Source organism: Erinaceus europaeus, chromosome 9, assembly GCF_950295315.1.
Source record: "Erinaceus europaeus chromosome 9, mEriEur2.1, whole genome shotgun sequence".
Classification (NCBI taxonomy): domain Eukaryota; kingdom Metazoa; phylum Chordata; class Mammalia; order Eulipotyphla; family Erinaceidae; genus Erinaceus; species Erinaceus europaeus.
In genome coordinates this window covers 120,082,505-120,104,364 of record NC_080170.1, presented here as the reverse complement: position 1 = coordinate 120,104,364, position 21,860 = coordinate 120,082,505, and the positions used below count along the sequence as shown (strand labels likewise).

At 48.9% G+C, this 21,860-nt stretch overlaps 1 protein-coding gene across 2 annotated transcripts in view; it reads right to left on the bottom strand.

Moving 5' to 3' along the window:
* The window catches only part of IFNGR2 (interferon gamma receptor 2), a 36,261-nt gene extending 14,744 nt beyond the window's left edge, over positions 1–21,517 (bottom strand). Inside the window, exons 1-3 of one of the 2 annotated variants that reach the window (XM_060198653.1) lie at positions 21,311–21,517; positions 11,337–11,455; positions 4,875–4,944 (exon numbers count right to left, since the gene is read on the bottom strand). In XM_060198653.1, the coding sequence (XP_060054636.1) occupies positions 4,875–4,944; positions 11,337–11,455; positions 21,311–21,407 (286 nt within the window). In that variant the 5' untranslated portion in view covers positions 21,408–21,517. Of the gene's footprint in view, positions 1–4,874; positions 5,078–11,322; positions 11,456–21,310 lie in introns of both variants that reach the window. The other variant, XM_007519737.3, reaches the window with a different exon arrangement.
* Between the last annotated feature and the right edge of the window lie 343 nt (positions 21,518–21,860).

The following is a 21,860-nucleotide window of genomic DNA, read 5'->3' as shown; positions in this document are numbered from 1 at the left end:
CCCCTGTCCCCACCTGCAGGGGGAAAGAAGCAGGGCTGCAGGTGTCTCTCTCTCTCTCTCTCCCTCCCTTCCCTCTTGATTACTGTCTGTACCAATAAATAAATAAATACATAATAAAAGGAAAATATTTTAAGACAGACATTAGATAAATAGAAGGATGGATGGAGAGATGATTAATAAAACCTGAATGAATCAGGGCTAAGAAAACCTGCTTCTGCTCGGCCTGAAAACCTGCCATCTGTTCAGTAACCTTGCAGCTCTGCTCCCAGGAAACCTGATCCGAGCGGCATATAACCCATGTCACTGGGCAACACTGCTAACTGTCAAAATGACGTGTGTGTGTGTGTGTGTGTGTGTGTGTGTAATGACGCTGCATCTCAGCTGGGACAATCTAGAGGTCTGCTGGGGAAGCCATGTCTCTGGGCACTGCAGATGCAACTGTTATTATTTTATCTATTTGTTTTGAATAGAGACACAGTGGATTTGATGGGGAAAGAAGAGACAGAAAGGGACAAAGAGGGAGTCGGGCGGTAGTGCAGCAGGTTAAGCGCGGGTGGCACGAAGCGCAAGGACCTGCTTAAGCCCCCGGCGCCCCACCTTCAGGGAGTCGCTTCCCAGGCGGTGAAGCAGGTCTGCAGGTGTCTGTCTTTCTCTCCCCCTCTCTGTCTTCCCCTCCTCTCTCCATTTCTCTCTGTCCTAGCCAACAATGACGACAACAATAACTACAACAATAAAACAACAAGGGCAACTAAAGGGAATAAATAAATATTAAGAAGAAGAAAGGGAGAAACAGAGACAACTGAAGCGCTGCTTCACTCCTCGTAACTCTTCCCTGCTGTAAACAGGGACCAGGGGCTTGAAGCAGGGTGCATTATAACGTAAGTGTTCAACCATGTGTACCATCTCCTGACCTCTGTCTTTTCATTGCTTTTGCTGTTGTTGACTTAATACTGGTTTACAATATCACAAAAATCTTGAGAGTCAGGAAGTCGGGCGGTAGCACAAGGACCGGCAGAAGGATCCCGGTTCGAGCCCCCGGCTCCCCACCTGCAGGGAAGTCGCTTCACAGGCGGTGAAGCAGGTCTGCAGGTGTCTGTCTTTCTCTCCCCTTCTCTGTCTTCCCCTCCTCGCTCCATTTCTCTCGGTCCTATCCAACAACGACGACATCAACAACTACAATAATAACTATAACAATAAAACAAGGGCAACAAAAGGGAATAAATAAATATTTAAAAACATGTTGAGAGTCTCATGAGAGATAGAGAGCGAAAAACAGAGAAAGCAGAAGCACCAAGGACTGCTGCACAGTTCACGAAGCTCCCTGTGCCTCGGCGGTCCTATATGGCGACCTGAAGCTCGAACCCTGGTCCTCGAACATGGTCGAGTGTGCATTCTGCCAGGGTGAACTGTCTCCTGATCCTCTGCCAGTCTAATTTCTTTTCTATTTTTCTATTATTTATTTATTTATTTTATTTTTTACCAGAGCACTGCTCAGCTCTGGCTTATGGCAGTGTGGGGGATTGAACTTGGGACTTGAGAGCCTCAGGCATGAAAGTCTCTTTGCATAAACATTATGCTATACCCCCACCCCAATGTAATTTTTATAGGGATGAACAAAGGTGATATTTACAAGTCTTTTTAAAAAAATATTTAATTTATTTATTTATTGACTAGAGACAGAGAGAAACCAAGAGGAAAGGGGGAGATAGGGAGAGAGAGAGAGAGAGCGCTTCAACACTGCTTCACTCACTACTCATGAGGCTTCCTTCCTGCAGGTGGGGACTGGGAGCTTGAACCCGGGTTCTTCTGTACTATAATGTGTGTGTTCAACCTAATGTGCCACCAGCTAGCCTCTTTACAAGTCTTCTTCTTATTATTATTTTTAAATTTTTATTTATTTATTTTCCCTTTTGTTGCCCTTGCTGTCTTTTTATTGTTGTAATTATTAATGTTGTTGTTATTGATGTCATCGTTGTTAGATAGGACAGAGAGAAATGGAGAGAGCAGAGGAAGACAGAGAGGGAGAGAGAAAGACACCTGCAGACCAGCTTCACTGCTTGTGTAGTGACGCCTCTACAGGTGGGGAGCCCGGGACTTGAACTGGGATCTTCATACCAGTCCTTGCGCTTTGCGCCACATGCACTTAATCTGCTGCGCTACCACCCGACTCCCACAAGTCTTTTTAAAAGAAGATTTGACTTACTTAGGTCATGAATGGGAGGGAAGAGAAAGAGAAACAGAGACACCAGAGCATCTCTCCAGCATATGCTGGTGCCAGAAATCGAACCCGGGGCCTCAGGCAGGCCAGCCCTGTGCCTCACCGCGTGAAACCAGTTTGCAAACACGTCCGTCATCCATCAGCTGACTGCGGTGTCACCTGGGCGATCTGCTTTAATGTCAAGGCTTTGCATCTAAATCTCAGGACATGGGGTCGTGTGACGACGCACTAGGGACCCTGCTGTAAAGGCGAGGTCACAGCCTTTGTCAGGGAAGTGTGTAAACAGTCAGATAAACTGAAGGAGCCCAGATCAAGGTGTGGGTTGGGCTCCAGGAGGCTTTTTAAAAAAAATTTATTTCTTTTTTTATTATTTTATTTATTCCCTTTTGTTTCCCTTGTTTTATTGTTGTAGTTATCATTGTTGTTATTGATGTCATTGTTGGATAGGACAGAGAGAAATGGAGAGAGGAGGGGAAGACAGAGGGAGGAGAGAAAGACAGACACCTGCAGACCTGCTTCACCGCCTGTGAAGCGACTCCCCTGCAGGCGGGGAGCCGGGGGCTCGAACCGGGATTCTTACGCCGGTCCTTGTGCTTTGCGCCACCTGCGCTTAACCCGCTGCGCTACCGCACGACTCCCGGCTTTTTTTTTTTTAATTGATTTAACACCGGTTTATGAGGTCACTATGGGAGTGTCACGAGAGGCTGAGCTGGGGGCCCGTTGAGCAGTTCTATTATTAGAAGGTGGAGCGGGTTTCCCCGAGGCCACAGGCTACGAGCTATCCCCTGCCTCAAGCCTGTGGCTGGTGCCAAGAGTGACCAGCGCCCAGGCTCTTTGTCTTAGCAGCGTGGCCACAGCACGGGGACATGTGCAGGGCTTGGCTCTCTGCCTGGGGCCTCTCTTTGCTCCAGAGTTTTCCATGACTCATCTGTGGGAGTGGGCAGGGCAGTCAGGATACCAGACAAGAAGACTCCTTTCACTTGGGAGAGAGCAGCCTGGGAGATGGTGCAGTGGTGGGGCACAGGACTTGCAGGTGGGAGGGCTTGAGTTCGATCCCTGGGTTTGCCTCTGCCAGAGCGCTGCCCTGCTTCTCTCTCAGCAATAAACAAATAAGAGCTGTAACCTCCGAGAGGGCTGCCCTTCTGAAGAGAGTGAGACGGGAGCTGCTCACTTACCTGTTGACCTGACACCCTCAAGGATAGATGGAGGGGACATCTCTCAGTCTCTCAGGTCATGAGGCCCTGGCACAGGGGACGGCTGGCTTGCTCAGCTTTTACTACAGAATCAGCAAGTTGAGCCTCCCACATGTGTGCTTATAGATTCGTGTGGTTTGTTTGGTTTTAAGACTAAGGCAGAGAGAGAGAGAGAGGGGGAGAAGGAGAGAGAGAGAGAGAGAGAGAGAGAAGGCCACAGTACTGAAGCTTCCTTCCACATAGCGGGGGCCAATCTTGACCCAGGGCTGTGCTTCCCCCTGTAGCCTCCAAGCCGCCAGCTGATTCAGAATAGTAACGTGGTCCAGCACAGACGTAGTGCCATAGACCTGAGTGTTCTTCTCTCCAAGGCAAAAACCTTCCCTGTTACTACAAACCACAAGTCACCATGCCCACACCTTTAAGGACACAGCAACGGAAGCTAGCTGTCTCGCTGAATCAATCTGAGGCCTTCTGCCTGGGCTTGCTTTCATCCTAATCCAAGAGTTCCCTCACTCTGTGTCTGCTAATACTGCAGACACCAGTCAGCACTGAGCATGGGGTCTTTGCTCAACTGGGCGCATTATCGTTTGGCCCCTTATTTCATTTCATTTTACTTAGTTACTTATTTATTTCATAGACTACAGAATTCAATATAAAATTTTATTTATTTCATATTATTTCAGCTATTGTACTCTAGGGCTTTTTTTTTTTTTTTTTGGCAACCATTTCCAGAAGATTCTTTTTCTTTCCTTTTAACTTCAAGCAGAGACAGAGTGGGAGAGGGGGAGGGAGAGGGAGAAAGAGATGCCACAGGTTAGCACTCCACTGCCTGTGGAAGCTTCCCCTGGCGCAGGGGCTCCCATGTGGTACTGGGGGCACTGGGGGCACTGGGGGTTCTGGTCTGCGTCCTTGTGCACAGGAAGGTGTGTATTTTACTGCCTGAGCTATCTCCCAGGCCCTCATGGTATAATTTCATTAATTAATGAATCTTAGTGGAGGTGGGGTCTTGAACATGAAGTGTTACGATGGTGTTCTAATAAAACTTTATTTATTTATTTATTTTAATAAAACTTTATTTATAGAAACAAACTGGAGGGCCAGATTCCATCCTCAGCTCAAAGTCTGTTTAGCAGAACCCGCAGGTCCTGGAAAAGACATAATTTTGTGATGATTTCCATGAGAACAAACAATTCCTGGCTGCCCTTGGGTGAAACATCACTCAGGGACCTACTTTTGTTAAACTCTGCTTCCCTTAAAGTCTGTTTGCAAACTACCACGGATGGCATAATGCAAGGGCTGTGTCTGGGTCTGGCCGCATACTCATACCCTGCTGATTCCGGGGACGGGCAGGGTTAGGGTGCTCAGGGAAGGACACACAGGGGCGACATGGGGAGCACCCCTGTCGGGAAATTGTAAGGAGGCTCCTCACGATTTCTCAACACACCCCACCCTTGTTCTCTTACCGTTCTGGTAGGGCATGAACTGGGGTACCCTGGTCCAGGCAGAAGTGAGTTCTCCCTGCTTAGCTCGGACCTGCAGAGAGACGGTGAAATGCATCGGGAAGCCGAATGGGGTGAAGTCACACTTGGTAGCCATGATATTGGAACAGTTCACGTATGGTATGTTGTCACGTATGACATCACTCCAAGTCTTGTGGCTGCTGGCTCTGCAAGAGACATGGGATTGCACGTCACTGAAGTCTCTCTGGTGGGGGTGGGGTGGGTGGTGTGGTGGCTGACTGGTTACGTGAATGCATTACCATACACAGAACCTGGGTTCAAGCCCCTGGCCTCCATCTGCAGGGGGAGAGCTTCATGAGTGGTGTAGCAGGCTGCAGGTGTCTATCTTTCTCCCTCTCTATCTTCTCCTCCTCTCTCGACTTCTCTCTGTCCTATCCAAAAAAAAAAAAAGAAAAGAAAAAATGGCCACAGGAGCAGTGGATTCATAGTGCAGGCACTGAGCCCCAGCAATAACCCTGGAGGAAAAAAAAAAAGGAGGGACAATTAAGTACAAATGTAGCCAGATAGTTGTAGAGTTGACAGTTAACCCATCTCTGCAACTTGGGGAGAACCACAGTGGTTTATAATGGAGGGACTTGGAATTCAGAACTCTGGTGGTAGGAATGGTGGAGAAGTATACTCCTGTTGACATGTAATCTTGTAAATTAATATTGAATTGCTAATTAAAAAAAAACAATCTCTCCAGAGATGGCTCTACCCACCCCCACCTACTTAAAATATTTTATTTATTTATTGAATATACAAAGGGAAACTGAGAGGGGAGGCGGAATAGACAAGGAGAGAGAAAGAGAGACACCTGCAGACCAGCTTCACTGCTTATGAAGCTTGCCCATTGCAGGTGGACACCAAGGGCTTGAACCCTGGTCCTTGCAATGGTAACATGTGCACTCAAGCAGGTGCACTGCTGCCTGGCTTTACTTTTTTCTTTTATTTTAGAGAGAGGGAGGAGAGAAGACACTGAGATACAGGGAGACACTTTACCCACTGGGCCACTTTCTAGGAAGCAAGAAATGAAATTCTAAGATGTTTCAGTTGTGCAGATGAACTGTAACCTACCAAATGCCTTGCTTCTTGGTGGTATTTTCAAGATAAACCAGAGTGTGTGTGTGTGTGTGTGTGTGTGTGTGTGTGTGCGTGTGTGTGTGTGTGTGCGTGTGTGTGTGCGTGTGCATGTGCGTGTGTGTGTGTGCGCGCCTCCAGGGTTACTGCTGGGGCTTGGTGTCTGCACTACGAACCCACTGCTCCAGGAGGCTGTTTTTTCCCATTTTGCCTTCACTCTTTGACAGTTCCCATCATGAAACCAAGTTCACTACACAGTACTCAGAGGGGGGGTGTAAGCGCAAACCTGGGGTGATGGGCTGTGCTCCACATCTGTGTTTGGACCACAGTTCAATTTTTTTATCTCATTTTATTTTATTATTATTTTTTAATTTTTTAAAAAATATTTATTTTATTTATTTATTCCCTTTTGTTGCCCTTGTTGTTTTATTGTTGTAGTTATGATTGTTGTTGTTGGATAGGACAGAGAGAAATGGAGAGAGGAGGGGAAGACAGAAAGGAGGAGAGAAAGATAGACACCTGCAGACCTGCTTCACTGCCTGTGAAGCGACTCCCCTGCAGGCGGGGAGCTGGGGTTCGAACCGGGATCCTTATGCCGGTCCTTGTGCTTTGCGCCACCTGCGCTTAACCCGCTGTGCTACAGCCCGACTCCCTATCTCATTTTATTTTATGTCAAATTTAAGAGATCTAAAGATTTCACTTTTTAAAAAATCTTGTCAGGGGCCGGTCAGTAGTACAGCGGGTTAAGCGCACATGGGTGGAGCGCAAGGACCGGCATAAGGATCCCGGTTCCAGCTCGCGGCTCCCCACCTGCAGGGGAGTCGCTTCACAGGCGGTGAAGCAGGTCTGCAGGTGTCTGTCTTTCTCTCCCCCTCTCTGTCTTCCCCTCCTCTCTCCATTTCTCTCTGTCCTATCCAATGATGACGATATCAATAACAACAAAAACTACAACAATAAAAAAGCAACAAGGGCAACAAAAGGGAAAATAAATAAATATTTAAACGAAACAAAAAGACCAAATGAGATCAGGGAGATAGCTCACCTAGTAAGGTGTGTGCCTTCCATGCTTTCTGCCCGGGATCGAGCCACAGGGCACCGGGGAAACGTGAGTGCTGTGATGGGTCTCCCCTCCTTTCTCTCTCCCAACACCCTGCCTCGCCCCATCTATCTGAAATTTTAAAAAGAATGAAAGTGTCCTCCCCAGAATCAGTGTGGGTGTGCGAGGCCTGCCACTGCCAGAGCACAAAAAGAAAAAAAAAAAAAGGAAGAAAAAGCAAAGGCCCGCTTCAAAAAAAACCAGTCTTCCCTTCAGTTGTGATGACCTCAAAACCTTTTTTATTTTGTCTCCAGGGTTATCACTGGGGCTCTGTACCAGCACTACAAATCCACTGTTCCTGGTGGCCTTTTTTTTTTTTTTAATTGGACAGGACAGAGAATAATTGAGAGGGGAGGTGGAGAGACAGAGGGGCAGAGAGAAAGAGAGACACCTGCAGATCTGCTTCACTATTTGTGAAGCTTCCTTCTCCCACCCCCCGCAGATGGGGAGATGGGGGGCTCGAACCTGGATCCTTGCATGGGCCCTTGCACTTAGTACTATGTGCACTTAGCTGGGTGTACTGCTGCCCGCCCCCCCTGAAACCTTACTAAATAAGGATATTCCATTCACCCTACCTCTCTGGATCACTGACTGTGCAACTCAGGCATCCAAGTTCGACATCCTCGAGGAAACACTCACGAAAGACATGTCTCTGATATCTGATTACTGTAAAAAATGGCGACTAATCCCTAGCACTGCAAAAACGGTATCATCTGTTTTCCATCTACACCATGCCTCGGCCTCGCGTGAGCTTAATGTGCAGCTTGGCGATACGAGAATCCGGCATGAAGCCCAGCCAGTCTATCTTGGCGTTACTCTCGATCGCACCCTGTCATTTCACAAACATCTCATAAAAACTGCAGCAAAGGTGGGCGCGAGGAATAACATCATTGCAAGACTGGCCAGCTCCTCATGGGGCGCGAGCGCTTCCACACTACGATCATCCTCTCTGGCATTATGCTATTCCACTGCAGAATACCGTGCCCCAGTATGGTTCCGTAGCCCCCATGTCCACTTGGTCGATTCCAAATTATATTCCTCCATGAGGTTCATTTCTGGAACCATCCGTTCCACCCCGGTTCCATGGCTGCCAGTTCTTAGCAATATCGCCCCGCCAGATATTCGTCGGGATGCGGCATCATCTAAGTTCATTTCCCACGTCTACGCTCGACTGGACCTGCCAGTATACGCGGAGATCTTCGCCCACCCTGTCCAACGCTTGATGTCTCGTCACCCAATCTGGTCCCCTACGCCTACACTGAACTTCTCTGTTCCAGACTCTTGGAAACAGAGTTGGCAGTCAGCTGAGACAAAGAACAAACAGCTCATCACAGACCCCTGCAAGCGTCAACCCGGCTTTGACCTAGCACGTTATGATTGGGCCCTCCTCAATCGCTATCGAACAGGCCATGGCCGGTGCGCCGCTATGTTCCATCGCTGGGGAGCCAGAGACGACCTGAACTGCCCCTGTGGCTCCAGACAGACTATGACCCACATAGTCAACGACTGCCACCTCTCCAGATTCAAAGGAGGTCTCGAAACTTTACATCAGGCTCAACCTGACGCTGTTGACTGGCTACGGAAGAAGGGCAAACGCCAGAAGAAGAACTGACTAAAATCAATCTCTGGCGTGGAAAAATCTCTACAATAAGCTCTTGGCAGATAGGAGAGGGTCCAACACTTGATAGGACACTGTCGTAAGCTTCAAAAAATATTTCTTGGGAGATAGTTCATCCACTAAAGCACAGGCCTTACTTAGTGTGAGGTCCTTCCTGGTTGTGAGTCCAGATAGGAGTACCATGGATAGTGGAGTTGTGCTGTGATCTGTCTGTCTGTCTGTCTCATTCTAGGTAGAAAAAGAAAAAAAAACTGAGTCTAGGAGTCTACTCAGTGGTGTCTCACTTATGCAAGGACCTGAGTTTATTTCCCAGTAACCCAGTCAAAAACATTTCAGTATTTTTCTTTGTATAAGTGCCTATAGTATGTATTATAGGACTGAGTTAACAGTACTGTATTCTTTCAACTGTTTTTTTAAACTTTTTTTTTTAATGAGAGAGATCAGAGAGAGAGAAAGACTGAAACCAGAGGACTGCTCCGCTCTGGTTTCTGGTGGTGGTAGGGATTGAACCAGGAACCTTAGAATCTCAAGAGTTTCATCAAAAGATGAACCTCTTTTGCATAACCATCACGCTATCTCCTCAGCCCTCCTTCAGTTGTCTGTCTGGGAAACTCTTTGTTATTCTTTTGACCCTGAGTGGTAACCTAGCAAAGTGTGTGTTCTAGTGGATGAGATATTTCCTGGCCTTTATTATCGAATTTATTATCCAATATTATTATCTAATTTTAGAGATAAAATATGGGGAGAGAGAAAAGGGGGGGGAAAGCGAGAGACACTAGCACAATGCCCCACGATCCATGGACTCTCCCCTTGGTGCTGTCCTATGTGGTGGTGAGGGTGGAAGCCCAGGGACTCAGACATGGGAGGAGGTCTGCTTTTTGGGACCTTGAATCTAATTCTACTCAGCAGATAGTGCCACAGTGCACAGGGAAAAATGAAAAAAGATTGATCTTTCTGGAACCACACTCCTCTAATAGATTAGCAGCCTGGAATTTTCTGTGGCCCTGCCTACTCTGACCATGGAGGCCCTTCCACACGGCACACAGCTGCAGTCAACCACAGCTGACAGAATATCCAGCTTCATTGCTGCCCAGAGCTCGAGTCCCAAGTGAGCATGATGCAATTTGACGCAGACGGACACTAGTGGCCATTTCAGTGTTTATCTGCAGGAGTACATTTTTCGTGTCTGTGTGGGGGGAGACTGGAATATCTGTCTAGAGTTAAAGCAACGCAAACATTTCCACAGCTCTAAATGTCGAGCTAAGAGCCGAATTCCAAGGGGCTGTGTTAACTGATGCGGTTGGTCTTTATCCATCGCAGTTAGTAACAAAATGACTTCAGCCCAGAGTTTGAACTTGACCTTCAGTCTGCCTGTCTAGCAAGGGAAGCAAACAGTGGCTGAGGGCTCAGGTTTTGCTTTCTTCCTGTTTGTGTTTATATTACAAATCAGAGTGGGTGGGGGTGAGGGGGTGAGGTTTGGGAAGAGGAGTAGGGCCAACTAAGACAAAATGGAAATCCCTTTTAGAAACTGATACTTGATTGGAATTAAATTTAAGAAGAAAAAGGAAAAAGAAAGAAAAAAGCCTTGTTGAGTCGCATCTGGTCTTTCAGGTTTAAACCAAAAGGCGTGGGGCAGAGCGTGCCTGGTTAAGCACACACATTGCCACATGCAGGATCGGGGTTCGAACCTCTGCTCTCCTGCTGGCAGGAAGCTTCACAAGCAGTGAAGCAGATCTCTCTCTCCCTCTCTCTCTCTCTTTCCTTCTCTCCCTTTCTCTCAATCCCCTATCCCCTTCCTCAATTTCTCTCTGTCCTATTAAATAAAATAGAAAGAAAGGGGGGGCTGGGCGGTAGTGCAGCAGGTTAAGCGCACATGGCGTAAAGCGCAAGGACTGGCGTTAAGGATCCTGGTTCAAGTCCTCGGCTCCCCATCGCTTCACAGGCAGTGAAGCAGATCTACAGATGTCTCTCTTTCTCTCCCCCTCTCTGTCTTCCCCTCCTCTCTCCATTTCTCTCTGTCCTATCCAATAACAGTGACAACAACAACACTAATAATACTAATAACTGATAACCGCAATGATAAACAAAAGCAATGATAAACAACAATGGCAACAAAAGGGAAAACAACCTCCAGGAGCAGTGGATTCGTAGTGCAGGCAACGAGCCCCAGTAATAACCCTGGAGGCAAATAGATAAATAAAATAAAATAAAATAGAAATAGAAAAAGAAATAAATATGGCTGCCGGGAGTGGTGGATTTGTACTGGCACTGTGCCTCCGGAATAACCTCTCTGTCCAAGAGATGAACACAGGAAGTGTTCTGAGACAGGAAGTGCTTTGATACAACCTTCTGAAACCCCTGAAAGAGAGAGAGAGAAAAAAATCTTCTTTTAGAGGAAGAGCCCTGTGGTCTGAGAGAAGGGTTGCCAGACAGACAAACAGACCCACCCTGGGCTGAGTGGGAGGTTGGGAAACCTCTGTCCTTGGAGATTTAATGTTTTAGAGCATGAGAACCCTCTGCTTCTTGTGTGGCTGGCCCTTGGCTTCTCCACAACAATCCCCACCCCCTCCCTGGCACCCTCACCTCCCCAGAAACATGGCAGAGAAACATGTGCTTACAGTCTGTACTGCACCTGGTAGACAAGAGGCCTGGGGTCCTCGCCCGGGGTCACCGGGTCCCAGCTCAGCACCTGCTGGGTGTTGTACAGGTGCAGCTTGACGTTCTTCGGAGCAGGCAGCTGGGAAGGCCAGCCTGGGGAGGGGGAGCGAGGGTCAGAGGAAAGCCTCCAGGCAGATAAAGTGCCCATCGCCCTTCATCTGACCAGTCAGCTTTTGTCACTGCACAGAAATGGGATTTCCTGTTCCTCCTGGCAAATCTTCCTCCCCCTCTCCTCCACCAGGATGGTGAGAGGAGGCCTCAAGGCGCTGGGGGCCGCTGCCTTTCCTTCCCTAGCAGGTCCCTGTACTCCCAGGCAGGCATGGACTAGAAAGTTCCACCTTAGGAAGAGGAGCATGACTAAGAAGGAATTTTAACAGTCTGGGTCTCAGTCTTATCCAGGAGTCAATGACACGGAATTTTGATAAACATTTATATTTATTACATATTGCATTATAGTTCACATATTCGTATATTTACCCTATAATTTAAAGATAACTTTTTTTTGTGGGGGGAGTCGGGCGGTAGCACAGCAGGTTAAGCGTACCTGGCGCGAAGCACAAGGACCGGCATAAGGATCCTGGTTCGAGCCTGCGGCTCTCCACCTGCAGGGGAGTCGCTTCACAGGTGGTGAAGCAGGTCTGCAGGTGTCTATCTTTCTCTCTCCCTCCCTGTCTTTTCCTTTCTTTTTTTTTTGTCTCCATTTCTCTCTGTCCTATCCAACAACGACGACATCAATAACAACAACAAAAATTACAACAATAAAACAACAAGGGCAACAAAAGGAAATAAATAAAAATTTTTAAAAAGATAACTTTTTTTTTTTTTAGAACCAGTGCACCACGTTGGCACATGTGATATGGGGATTGAACTCAAGACCTCATGCTGGAGAGTCCACTGCCTTAACCCCTGCTCCAGCTCCACCTCCAAGGTCCTGTTATTTCTCTTTCCATCCATCCATCTCCTCCTCCATCTCCTTCTTCTTCTCCTCCTTTTATAACTTCTCCTCCTCCTTCTTCTCATCATCTTTTTCTTCATCTTCTCCTGTTTCTTCCTCCTCTTCTTCATTTTGCCTCCAGTTGCTGGGGCTCAGTGCTGGCACTATGAATCTGCTTCTGACAGCCTTTTTTTTTCCCGTTCTTTCCCTCAGATCGGTTAGAAAGAAATTAAGGGGGGAGAGAGAGAGAGGGGGAGAGAGACAGAGAGAGAGAGAGGGAGAGAGATACGACACCTGCAGACCTGCTTCACCTCTTGTGAAATGTTCCTTCTGCAGGGGAGCAAGTGCTCGAACCCAGGTTCTGTGCACGGTAATGTGTATGCTCAACCGGGTGCCCTTCCTTTGCTCTTCCATGTGAATCTCCTAGGACCTCCTGTCTCACCATATCCAAAGACAACAGCAATCCCAAAGAGTGGCTTCCACAGTGAAACACTCAAGACCACGCACTCTTTACAAATGTTCTGATCAAATAATGTTTTTAAAATTTAAAAAAAATATTTATTCATTTTCCCTTTTGTTGCTCTTGTTTTTTATCAAATGATGTTTATACAAAAACATCTAGACAAAGCATTAATAAGTTCTTACGATACTGCTCTCTTCACTTTGTGAAGTCACTGCCTTAACAGGGCAGGTCTTCCTGATTTGACTGTGATTAAGGGAACTGACAGGGATACACTGGATTAGATGAAAGACAAAGACTCTGCTGTCCTCTGTTTGCGGGAACAACTTTGTAGCAGAGGCTGACTGCATCTACAGCTAGCCTTTTGGAGAAAGACCAAGATGCATGCACAGCCCTCAGTTCCTGCTGGTTCTCTGCCTTCACTGTGGCTGGCCAAACCATCCTGTTTGTCCTGAAACCCACCTCCAGCTTTTCAAGAAGTAGACAACACAAGACAGAAGTTTCCAGTTCCTCCTCCTCCTTTTTTTTTTTTTTTTTTAAAGATTTCTCCTCCTTTTTTCTTCTCTTCTCCTCCTCCTCCTCCTCCTCCTTTTCCCTTCCAGGGTTATTGCTGGAGGCTCAGTGCCTGCAGTAGAACCCACTGCTCCTGGAGGCCATTCCCCCCCCGCCCCATTTTGCTGCCCTTGTTGCTGTTGTTGGATAGGACAGAGAGAAATTGAGACAGGAGGGGAAGACAGAGAAGGGGAGAGACAGACACCTGCAGACCTGCTTCACTGCTTGTGAAGTGATGCCCCTGCAGGTGGGGAACCAGGGGCTCAAACCCAGATCCTTAGGTCAGTCTTACGCTTCGTACCATATGCGCTTAACCCGCTGCTCTACCGCCCGGCCCCTTTCTGGTTATTTTTTAACCAGAGCACTGCTCAGCTCTGGCTTATGGTGGTGCAGGGGACTGAACCTGGGACTTTGGGACCTCAGGTATGAGAGTCTTTTTGCATAACCATTATGCTATCTACCCCCACCCCAGTTCCTCCTTCTATCTCTATAAATATTCCCTGAAGGGAGGGGTGGGGGTAGTGGGAGACAATCTGAGCATGGTACCTGTCTGCCCTGTGCCCTGGACTGCAGCAAAGACTGTCTTCTGGGTGGTCGCGTGGTGACACACCCGGTTAAACACACCCAACACTTAAGTGCAAGACTCTGGGTTTGAACCCCTGGCTCTTCACCTGCAGGGGGGATGCTTCACAGGCAGTGAAGCAGGTCTGTAGGTGTCTATCTTTCTCTCTCCTTTTCTATTTCCCTTCGCTCTCTCAGTTTCTCTCTGTCCTATCCAATAAAATGGAAAAAGTGGCTATAATGCCAGCACCAAGTCCCAGAAATAACCCTGGAGGCAAAATAAAATAAAACAAAACAAACAAACAAACACTTTGTCTTTTTGAAAGGCAGGTGTAATAGTGATTGGCAAGCTGGTCTACCAGGGGCTGGGGCCACAGTTGGCATCCCCAGCAGAAGGCTATCCTTGTGCCACCTCACCCACTTGGTCTCCCCCTTTCTTCCTGGGAGAGGCTGGGGACACCTCCATTTCACCCCATCCTCGTGGCACACCCCCCTCTGGTAGCCTCTTTCCTTGATGCTCTCTCTCTCTCTCTGCCACTCCTCTCAGGTGACACCAAAGCAGTTTCCTGTGTCAAATGCCCACAGCTCCTGCCCTTTTTCTCCAGAGCCCTTGCGGAAGATTGGTTCTGTGCATGTCACAGGGACCGGAAGATGAACAGCAGCGATTCCACCTCAGACACCCCACAGGGGAAGGGAAGTCAGGGAACACATACAGGAAGTTGTTCTCTTCAGCAAACACTAGGCATCAGCCTGTTTACCTCCACCGTTGGTTGGTCACTTCCCACAAAGACAGGCTTTGTTTCTGGGAGAGTAAAGCGGGGCTCTCACCTACCGCAAACCGCAAAGGCATGGTGGGGGAAATAAAAAGCCTGAGTGCCTAGTCAGATCTAGGAGGACTGCCATTCAGTAAGCAGTAGCTGTTAGTGTCATGTACAGAGTCTGCCCCCAATGCCCCACTTACTGTATGGTTTAAACTGTTTAGATGATGCACTATCAGGAACTTTTTTTTTTTTTTTCTTTTTTGCTTCCAGAGTTACCACTGGGGCTTGGTGCCTGCACTATGAATCCACTGCTCCTATGGCCATTTATTTTATTTATTTATTTATTTATTTATTTATTTATATTTTTTAAAGTTAAAAAATTTATTTATTTATTTATTCCCTTTTGTTGCCCTTGTTGTTATATTGTTGTAGTTATTATTGATGCCGTCATTGTTGGATAGGACAGAGAGAAATGGAGAGAGGAGGGGAAGACAGAGAGGGGGGAGAGAAAGACAGATACCTGCAGACCTGCTTCACTGCCTGTGAAGCGACTCCCCTGCAGGTGGGGAGCCGGGGGCTCGAACCAGGATCCTTACGCCGGTCCTCGCGCTTTGCGCCACCTGTGCTTAACCCTCTGCGCTACCGCCCAACTCCCTATTTTATTTATTTTAAAAAATATTTATTTATTTATATATTCCCTTTTGTTGCCTTGTTGTTTTATTATTGTTATTATTGTTGTTATTGATGTCGTCGTCATTGTTGGATAGGACAGAGAGAAATGGAGAGAGGAGGGGAAGACAGAAAGGGGGAGAGAAAGATAGATACCTGCAGGCCTGCTCCACCTCCTGTGAAGTGATTTCCTTGCAGGTGGGGAGCTGGGGGCTCGAACTAGGATCCTTGCGCGGGTCATTACCTTTGTACTATGTACTTAACCTGGTGAGGTACTACCCTGTCCCCCCAGCAGTCAGGAATTTCTTTTTTTTAAATTTTTTTATTTAAGAAAGGATTAATTAACAAAACCATAAGGTAGGAGGGGTACAACTCCACACAATTCCCACCACCCAATCTCCATATCCCACCCCCTCCCCTGATAGCTTTTCCATTCTCTGTCCCTCTGGGAGCATGGACCCAGGGTCATTGAGGGTTGCAGAAGGTAGAAGGTCTGGCTTCTGTAATTGCTTCCCCGCTGAACATGGGCGTTGACTGGTCGGTCCATACTCCCAGTCTGCCTCTCTCTTTCCCTAGTAGGGTGGGGCTCTGGGGAAGCGGAGCTCCAGGACACATCGGTGGGGTCTTCAATCCAGGGAAGCCTGGCAGTCAGGAATTTCTTAATGTGCACTAAAATGGTCTTTTTTTTAAAACTGTGTTTTTATTATTTTTTTTAATATTTTATTTATTTAGGGTAGAGACATAGAAATTGAGAAGGGGAAGAGAGAGAGGAAGGAGGGAAGAGAGAGACAGAGATGTCTTAAGCAATGTTTCACTCTTTGTGAAGCTTTCCCTGGCCTGTGGGGATTGGAGACTAGGACCCCAGTAATGTGTGCCCTCAATCAGGTACACCACCAGCTGGCCCCTTAACACTGTACTTTAATAAGAGCGATCCAGAGAGAAAGATACAGAGGCTGAGACCAGAGCACTGCTCGGTTCTGGCTTGTGGTGGGGTTGGGGACTGAACCTTGGACATTGGCGCCTCAGGCATGAGAGTCTTCTGCAAAGCCTTTCTGCTGTCTCCCCAGCCCTCAAACGGTCTTAGGGCTTTGCTTTTCTTTCTCATTTTTTATTTTATTTTTATTATCTTTACTTATTAGCTAGCTAGCCAGAAATTGAGAGGAGAGGGTGAGACAGACAGGGAGAGAGACAGACACCTGAACCACTGCTTCACCACTTGCAAAACTTTCCCCTGCAGGTGGGGGCCATGGACACGAACCCAGGTCCTTGCGCGTTGTAACGTGCGCTCAACCAGGTGCGCCACCACCTGGCCCCGGTCTCATGGCTTTTCAATGGTCTTTATGTCGTGGGGGATTTATCTTAAGCACATCGGGAACTTTGGGCATCCGAGTCAGCCAGTCGAAGTGATACAATTGTGTGTGGTGGTGGTGGTGGTGGTGGTGGTGATGGTGGTGTGTGTGTAACTAGCATAAGGGTTATGCAAAGAGACTCTCAGACCTGAGGCTCCAAAGTCCTGGGTTCGAGCTCCCCTACCATCATAACCCAGAGCCAATCAGTACTCCGGTTAAAAAAGAAAGAAAGAAAGAAATTCTGTGGAGCAAGGACACATCCACTCATTGGAAAAACTAAGCAGCAGCTCCAGCTGTAACCAGGAGTCTCGTGGGCTCATTCGGTGCAGCGCACACCTTCCCTGTGTGAAAGCCCAGTGTTGACGCCCCGGAGCCGCACCGGAGCTGTATGGACAGCACCAAAGGGGCCTGGGTGGATGGTGGAGAGGTGCTTTGGTGTCTGACTCACCCTCTCTTCTACTCTCCCCCCTTCTGTTTTCTTCTTCTCTCTCTAATAAAAAATAAAAAATGGCCAGGAAGGCTGCAGGGCGGCAGCACACATGCTGGAGCCCCTTCACTCACCCCTTGGCACCACACTAAAATACAAAAACCAATGACAAAATAAGTCTTACCTCAGGGACCAGGCGGTGGTGCACCAGCTGAGTGCACCTGTTACAGTGCCCATGGCGACTAGGTTCGAGTGCCTGGGGAAGCTTCATTAGCAATGTAGCATGTCTGCAGGTGCCTCCCCCTCTCTGTCTCTCCCTTCCCTCTCAATTTCTCTCTATCGTATCACAACATCGCATATATTTCAAAAATAGCTTTAAAAGAAAAGCAACTTGGGTGTCGGGCGGTGGCACAGCGGGTTAAGCGCACGTGGTGCAAAGCACAGGGACCGGCATAAGGATCCTGGTTTGAGCCCCCAGCTCCCCACCTGCAGGGGAGTCGCTTCACAAGCAGTGAAGCAGGTCTGCAGGTGTCTGTCTTTCTCTTCCCCTCTCTGTCTTCACCTCCTCTCTCCATTTCTCTCTGTCCTATCCAACAACATCAATAACTACGACAATAAAGCAACAAGGGCAACAAAAGGGAATAAATAAATAAATATTTAAAAAAGAGAAAAGCAACTTTATGATTCCTGAAGCACAGTTGAAATGTATATAAAAAACATGGCATTTATTCCTTTTAACTTTAAGGGATGGAACGTAGACTATACATGCAAAGTCTACAGGCTAACCACTAAACTATCCCCTCATCCTAACTGTGAGCCTTTTTCTACTAATCACTTACTGTGTAATCACTGTTAATATTTTCACTGTGTGTTTTGACAAGGCGTTTCTCTTATAAATACCCTATCAGCACACAGTGCAGTGAACATAGAATATTTTCCCTTGTCAGCAATCAAGATATTTGTTTCTCATACTGAAGGTAGTCAAACATGTTTCTGCATTTCCACTGAAATGCAATCAGTTTCAAAGCAAAACAACAAACATATATCTTGTGTAATATGTATCACAAATATATTTATTTTATTTATTATTGGATAGAGACAGGAATTGAGAGGTAAGGGGGAGACAGAGAGGGAAAGAGACTGAGAGACACCTGCAGCCCTGCTTCATCATTCACGAAGCTTCCGCCCCTGCAGGTGGGGACCAGGGGCTTGAACAAATGTATTTTAGATAAAATTTGGAACATACTGTATATACTTAACATATAATACATGTAATAGCAACATCCTAAGAAATGTACCCATATCAGAAATAATAGTGTTCATCTAAAGTAATGCCAGTGGTGGGATCTTGCATATCCCTGACTTCACTCCTTAGCTGACTTTGTCATTCTTTTTATTTCAGAGAGAGACAGAGAGAGAGGGAGAGACAGGGACAGTACAGCACCAGAACTTTCCCCATTGCTGTGTCACTCCCATGTGGTGCTGGAGTTTAAGCCTCGACCAGGTGTGTGGGACGCGACATGCCCTATTTGTGAACTACCTTCCAGTCTCCCCAGCTCGTTCCTTCCTTTCTTTTTTATTTATTTATTTTTATTTTTATTTTCCTCCAGGGTTATGGCTGGGCTCGGTGCCTGCACCATGAATCCACCGCTCCTGGAGGCCATTTTTCCCCCTTTCCGTTGCCCTAGTTGTTGCAGCCTCGTTGCGGTTATTATTGCCATTGTTGACGTTGCTTTGTTGTTGGATAGGACAGAGAGAAATGGAGAGAGGAGGGGAAGACAGAGAGAGAGGGGAGAGAAAGACAGACACCTGCAGACCTGCTTCACCGCCCATGAAGCGACTCCCCTGCAGGTGGGGAGCCGGGGGCTCGAACCGGGATCCTTAGGCCGGTCCCTGCGCTTTGCGCCACGTGCACTTAACCCACTGTACCACCGTCCGACTCCCTCTTTTTTATTTTTACCAGACCACTGCTCAGCTCTGGTTTATGGTGGTGCTTGGGATTGAACCTGGGACCTCAGAGCCTCAGGTATGAAACTTTTTAGGGAGTCTTTTTTTTTAAAGGATGAAGAGAAATTGAGAAGAGAAGGGGAGATAGGGAGAGATACAGAGACACCTGCAGCCCTGCTTCACCACTCCTGAAGCTACCTCCCTTGCAGGTGGGGAGCTGGGGGTTGAACCTGGTCCTTGTACATGGTAATGGTAATAATGTACACATAACCAGCTGGCCTCATGAAAGTCTTTTTGCCTAAGTACTATGTTATTTTCCAGCCTTACCCCAATTCTTTTCAAATTTATTATGAAGACACTCCAAATACTCACGAGAGTAGATTATGGAGTCACTGGGAATTACTGTCAGAGCACAGGGTATATGCAGTGCTAATGGATAAATGGACTGCTTTGGGGGGAATCCACTGTGAATGATAATTTCTTTCTTTTTTAATTTTAATTTAATTAAATTATATTTATTCCCTTTTATTGCCCTTGTTGTTTCATTGTTGTAGTAATTATTATTGATGTCGTCATTGTTGGATAGGACAGAGAGAAATGGAGAGAGGAGGGGACGACAGAGGGGGGAGAGAAAGAGAGACACCTGCAGACCTGCTTCACTGCCTGTGAAGCGACTCCCCTGCAGGTGGGGAGCCCAGGGCTCAAACAGGGATTTTTACGCTGGTCCTTGCGCTTTGCGCCACGTGCGCTTAACCCGCTGCACTACAGTCCCACTCCCTGATAATTTCTATCCAGTACCTCCAAACAGACCCAAACTTTGGTAGCTTGCAATAAAGACGATCATTAGAAAGCTGGCTGTGTCCTTGCGTGTCAGCCTGCAAAGCTTCTAAATAATTCTTCCTTTTAAAAATGTTTTGTTAAAATATTTTTTTTATTTTTTTTTCAAAATATTTTTATTTATTACTGGTAGAGATATAGAGAAATTGAGAAGGGAGTGGGAGACAGACACCTGCAGCCCTGCTTCACCACTTGTGAAGTCCCCATACAGGTGGGGACTAGGGGCTTGAACCTGGGTCCTTGTGCACTGTAATGTGGACGCTTAACCAGGTGCACCACCGTCTGCCCCCCCCCCCCCATTTCTTTTTCTGTGTTTAGAGCAATGCTCTGTTCTGCCTTCTGATGGCTTTGGGGATGGAACCTGAGATCTCTGGTGTCTCAGGCATGAAAGCCTGTTTGCATAAGCACTGAGCCCTATCCCTAAATTGCCAACACTTCTTCCTGCCTCCACAAGCCTTCCTGATCTTCCAGAGGGACCTGACCTCAAGCCACCACCAACCAGAAGCAGTCATCATCTCGAGTATCACCCAGCGCCCATCACCCAGCATGGGTATCTCCTGACCCTCCCCCAAAGGTGACCCCCTTTAACAGGGAGAACCCCTCTAACCTATGATGCTGGTCTCCTAGACAGAAGATACACACACACACACACACACACACACACACACACACACACACACACACACAGAAGAGGCTGTGGATGGGCAAGGGGCTGGCACCAACATTTGAGCCTCCTCCCCGGGGGACACCTGAAGTCAGTCTGTGTTCTGTCCCAACGCTGTCCCTGTGGACTTCACACCCACTACCCAGCACAGGCCCCGGACCTAGTCCCTGCCGGGTGGCTGAGCAAAAGGGTCCCATTGACAGCTAGGTGCTGGGGGCGGCCCCAGGGAGGACGCCCCGAGCCACGGGCCTGGGAAGACCCCTCGGCCAGCAGCCCCCACCCCGGATTGGCTTGTGCCTCCCTTTACTTGCACCCGCAGCACGGTTTAGGGGTGAGGCGGCGGTTTGGGGGGGAGCAAAGGTTGGGGGGGAGTAAAGAGGGTCCAGATTGCCCCCCCCCCGGCCTGCGGTGCAGGTGTCACAGGGCGGGAAGGGGGTGTCCTCCGGGGCGGGCCGTCTGGCTCGGTGCCCAGAGGCTGCCCGGAATTCCCCGCTGCCCACCCCCAAGCACTGCGGGCTCCCCGCTGCCCCTCGGCCGACCTGGGCTGTCTGTGGGTCCTCCAGATAGAGGGGGACAGCCCCACGGACCCCTCCCCACGCTATCCGGGCACCCCGAAGACCTCTCCCCTACATGCAATCGGGGCAGCCCCGTCCATAGACTTCTCCCCCCCCACGCTACCGGGACATCCCTCCAGGCCTCCGCCGAGCGAGGCGCCCCCCCAGGATCGGCCCCGGCATCCCGAAGGCCCCCGCCCATCCGGGCGCCCCCCGCCCCCAGCTGCGCTCACCTGTGGGGGGCGCCGCGGCCCCGCAGCCCAGGAGCAGTAGCAGCAGCAGCGGCGGCGGCCGCATGGCCCGGCTCTGGGCGGCGACCCTGCGGGTCATGATCACCGCGCGGCCCGCGCGGCCTTGGCTGCAGCGCCCTCCCTCCTCCGCCCTCCCTCCTCCGCCGCCCTCCTCCGCCGCCTCCTCCTCCAGCTCCCGGCCGCAGCTCCGGGGTCTGGGCAGCCCGCAGGCCCGGCCTCCCGCCCCGCCCCGCCCCGCCCCGCCCCGCCCCGGGAGCCCCGCCCCGCCCCCGGAGCCCCGCCCCGCCCCGGGAGCCCCGCCCCCTGAGCCCCGCCCCGCCCGGGAGCCCCGCCCCGCCCCGCCCCCGTTTCGGGACTTTCCTGGGCGCCGCCCGGCCTGGCCCCTCCAGGCCCGGAGCTGGGGTCACCCTATGGGTCCCTCTGTCTGATTCAGGCACCCCGCGGACCCCGCTGTCTGACTCAGCACCACAGACCCCCCTATCTGAGCCAGACACCTTGTAGACCCCCATCTGACCCAGCATCATAGGACCTC